Source organism: Crocuta crocuta, unplaced genomic scaffold, assembly GCF_008692635.1.
Source record: "Crocuta crocuta isolate KB4526 unplaced genomic scaffold, BGI_CrCroc_1.0 scaffold142, whole genome shotgun sequence".
Lineage (NCBI taxonomy): Eukaryota > Metazoa > Chordata > Mammalia > Carnivora > Hyaenidae > Crocuta > Crocuta crocuta.
In genome coordinates this window covers 877708-881650 of record NW_027528892.1, presented here as the reverse complement: position 1 = coordinate 881650, position 3943 = coordinate 877708, and the positions used below count along the sequence as shown (strand labels likewise).

Below are 3943 nucleotides of genomic sequence, written 5' to 3'. Positions count from 1 at the left end.
TTGTAAAATAAAGTTTTCCCTTTTATTTCAAATCAACCCATTCCCAAGTTAGTGCTGCAAGTGGAGGTCACGGCCCTGAGCCCCCTGGGGCCAGGCTCTTGTGTCCCTGCAAGGGTGGGCCTAGTGGCCAGGGCGAAGGGTGTGTGTCTCGCTGGCCACCCTTCCCTGCCAGCCCCAGACCCCGGCCTGCCCCCTCAGTAGGGGCATGTGGTAGAGGTGCTGTTAGTGGTGAGAGCCCAGTGAGGCTGGGTCAGTGGGGTCTTCTCCGGCCGCCAGGGAAGGAACCAGAGGGAGAGGCAGACATGGGCTGATGGAGAAGGCAGGGCCGCCCCGGTGCCCAGAGTCCCAGAGTGAGGGATAGGAGAGCAGCGGCAGCTCCGGGAGCCAGGGTGTCGCCCTCTGGAAGCTCACCGGGGTGGGAGTCACGGGCTCAGTCCGGCGTGGAGGAGGGCCTCAGATAGATGACTGCCACTGCACGAAGCGTTTGGATTCCTGCAGGGAGATTGGGGAGGGGGCAAGAAGGGGGTCTGGGCCTGTGGTGCAGGCCCCCAGCCCCTCCCCCAGACTCGCAGGTCCACTACCTGAGGGTTGAAAGGGTCATCATCATCTGTGTCGTCATAGTCATCACTGAGTGGCAGAGAGGCAGGATGGGGGACCATCAGGAGGCTCCCCAGCATGAGCAGTGGCCCAGAGGGTCTACCCCCAGCACTGCTCCCAGGACCAGGCCCTCACTCCCCTCCTGACGTGGGTGGGAAGAGGGCCCAGCCCCCCACTGCTGCCCCCCATGTCACCCCCTCCCCTCCTGACATGGGTGGGAGGAGGGCCCAGCCCCCACCACTGCCCCCCAATGTCACCTCCCCTCCTGACCTGAGTGGGAAGAGGGCCCAGCCCCCACTGCTGCTCCCCCCAAGGTCACCCCCTCCCCTCCTGACCTGGGTGGGAACAGGGCCCAGCACCCACCACTGCTCCCTCCACATCACCCCCTCCCCTCCTGACCTGGGCGGGAAGAGGGCCCAGGCGCGGGGCAGGCTGCAGAGGGCGGTGGCTAGGGCCCCCGCAGACAGGAGGGAGAAGAGCAGCAGGAAGAGCAGGCCTTCCAGGGCATCCTCACACAGGCCCCGAAGGGCAGCGCCGTAGTCCTGGGGTGGGCGGGGGAGGGCGTCAGCAGGCAATGCCCCCCCCCCACACACACACAGTGTCACCATTCAGACGGTTCACCTGCCTGTGCCCTGCTGGACAAGTCACCCAACCTGTCTGTGCCTCAGTTTCCTCCCCTGTCATCTAGACTCAGTCCAAGCACACTGGAGGTGCTCCAAGCACAGTGATTATTGTGCCTGGAGGTATAAACCCAAATCGTGGCCTCCTCTCCAGCGTGCCCCCAGCCGCCACCCCAGCTCAGCCCCCGTCTGCCGTGGGGCTGCCCTGTGGACTGGAGGGTGTTGGGCAGCCTGCCCAGGCTCTACCCAATAGATGCCAGTAGCACCCCACACCTCCCCGGTTGTGACAACCCAGACATGTCTCCATGCACTGCCAGATGTCCCCTGGGGGCGGGATCTCTGGCTCAGAACCACGCTTAGAAGAGCCACAGACTCAGAATGGCACCTGGCACGTGGTGAGGTCATTTCAGATCACAGGAAGCCGAGAGGGGACCAGAAGGCAGTGCCGGGCCCCAGCAGCGGCAGCGGGGACCGATCCAGGCAGGAGGGCCCCGGAGCTGTCTGAGGGGTGCTGTGGCCTGTGCAGGAGGGGTGTGAGGGCAGAGACTGGACCAGCCTGGCCCCCTGCAGGTGAGGTGTGGAACTGGACTTTAATCCGCGTGCAGGAAGAGTCGCTGGAGGGTTTTAGCCGAGAAAGAACTTGATCGGATTGTGTGCGAGAGGCTCACCCAGCTGCTAGCTCTTTCAGGGAGGACAGATGGGGGATGGCGAACAAGCAGGGGGCAGGGGAAATGGGCAGGAGGTGAGGGGGTGAGCAGGGTACAGCACAGGCAGAGTGAGCCGTGCTCGGAGTCCACATGGGTCTCAGCAGAACTTGCCTGGGGAATGACTACGGGCGGTAAGGACAGACAGCAAAAAGGATGCTCGTAGGTTTCTGGCTTGAGCCCCTGGGTGTGGGGCAGGGGTGCCGGTACTGAGTCAGTGTAACCCAAGGGAGGGCCCTGTCAGAGCAGTGGGCCATTCCGTTTTTACTGTATCAGGCACCTGTCCTCACATTGCTGCCTCCTGCAGTGGCAGAAACTTAAAGCCCAGAGAGCACAAGCCACTTAGCCAGAGTCACACAGCCTGCAAGGGGCAGAGCTGGGATTGGAGCCAGGTCTGTGAGGCTCCAGAACCACCCTCCTGGCACTTTATCCCTGATGCCCCTCAATCCTGATTTTAATATGTGGAGACCCTAAAGTCCAGAGAGGGGAAACTGAGGCCAATGGTCACATGGTGCACCAGGGGAGGAGGAAACTCTAACCCACCGTCCTCCCTCCCTCCCTTTGCTCTGTCCACAATGAACCTTGGGAAGTGCAGTCCAGCCCAGTGTTGGCCTGGACCATGGAGAAATCTGTGGGCCCCGGTTTGCCCTTAAATGGAAAATCGGGGCTACTTTCTAGGATTTTGCAGCTCAGGTGTCCAGCAACTCTGAGCATTGCTTCATTGCCACCCCCCACCCCCACGGCTCCCTTGTCAGAATGCTGGCCTCCGAAGCTTTGGGGACAGTGTGACCCATGGAAGGGATGTGATCACAGCAAGGGCCAGTTCAGATCCCTGATAGGGTTTCCGGAACAAAGGCAGGATGCCCACTTAGATTTGAATTTCAGATGCCTGACAGCAAAAGCTTTTAGTACCAGCGCCTTCCCAGCATGGACAGGACATACCTAACAGTAAAGCGGTTATTTGCGGTTTGGTACGTCTAGCAGCCCTGTTGAGGGCCCGTGGGGGGGACACACCACAAGGGCCGAGGAGGCAGGTGTCCTCCAGGGGAGAAGAGGCCTGAGCTGCAGATGGGGGTGGGGTGAGGAGGCGAGGGCATGAGGCTGGGTGACCGCCTGGCTGTGGAGGCTCACAGAGGGAAAGGAAAGAAGCCTCTGGGGCACCCAGCCCTCTGCACCCCATCTTCCACGGCCGTTAGATGGGGGCGATGACAGCATTTCCTTCTGATGGGCCGCGTGACGAATGAGGGCTCAGGGAGCCGCCACCTGTGACGCACGCACACGGCAAAGCCCGGTGCAGGGGAAGGACAGGGTCCTGCGTAGGAAAGCAGGTGTCCTCTCCCTCCTTTGACGGGGGCGGGAACCCGAGACTCAGGGACGCTCACCTGCCAGCGCCACACAGCTGCGGCAGAGCCCAAAGTAGACTGAGCTTGTAGGACACCAGCCATTCGTTCTCTAGGGTGCCCTGCCCACCCCTGCTGCCTCAGTACGGTGAGACCACACGCCCCCCCATGAGAGCTGTACAGCTACTGACCCCCTGCAGCCCCGGCTTCATAAGCGAGGAAACTGAGGCACAGAGTAGGTAGTGACTTGTCTAAGGTCAGGAGCTAGGACTGGAACCCAGGCAGGTCTCGCTCCAGAATTCCCTAAGCTGCACAGGCTCGAGGAGGAAGGCAGGGAGGGAGGGATGAGTGGGGCTAGCGGGAAGGAGGAGTATAGACGATAGATAGGTGGTAGGTAGGTAGGTAGGTAGATAGAGAAGAGCTACAGGGAAAATAAATAATAGAGATAAACGTAAGGATTTCTCGGGGTCAGTGGGAGAAAGACCAGAGGGTTCCCTGGAAGAAGAATTTGGACAGGGGGACAGGGCTCACCTTGTGCAGGCCGCGACAGTGCAGCAGAGCCACCAACTGGTGGAAGTTGCCTTCTGTCATATTGAGCGTCTCCTCCAAGGACAGCAGAGGTTCCTGCACGGGAGTGGAGTGTTACCCCACACGCTCCTAAAGCTGCGCGGGCCCGGGCTGC

At 61.1% G+C, this 3943-nt stretch overlaps 1 protein-coding gene across 1 annotated transcript in view; it reads right to left on the bottom strand.

Annotated features, from left to right (window-relative positions):
* TTYH1 (tweety family member 1) overlaps nt 1–3943 on the bottom strand; it is a 16207-nt gene continuing 12264 nt past the window's right edge. The window contains exons 10-13 of the mRNA XM_077756921.1: nt 3793–3904; nt 997–1139; nt 582–627; nt 1–492 (exon numbers count right to left, since the gene is read on the bottom strand). Of these exons, the coding sequence (XP_077613047.1) occupies nt 454–492; nt 582–627; nt 997–1139; nt 3793–3904 (340 nt within the window). The 3' untranslated portion in view covers nt 1–453. The remainder of the gene's footprint in view (nt 493–581; nt 628–996; nt 1140–3792; nt 3905–3943) is intronic.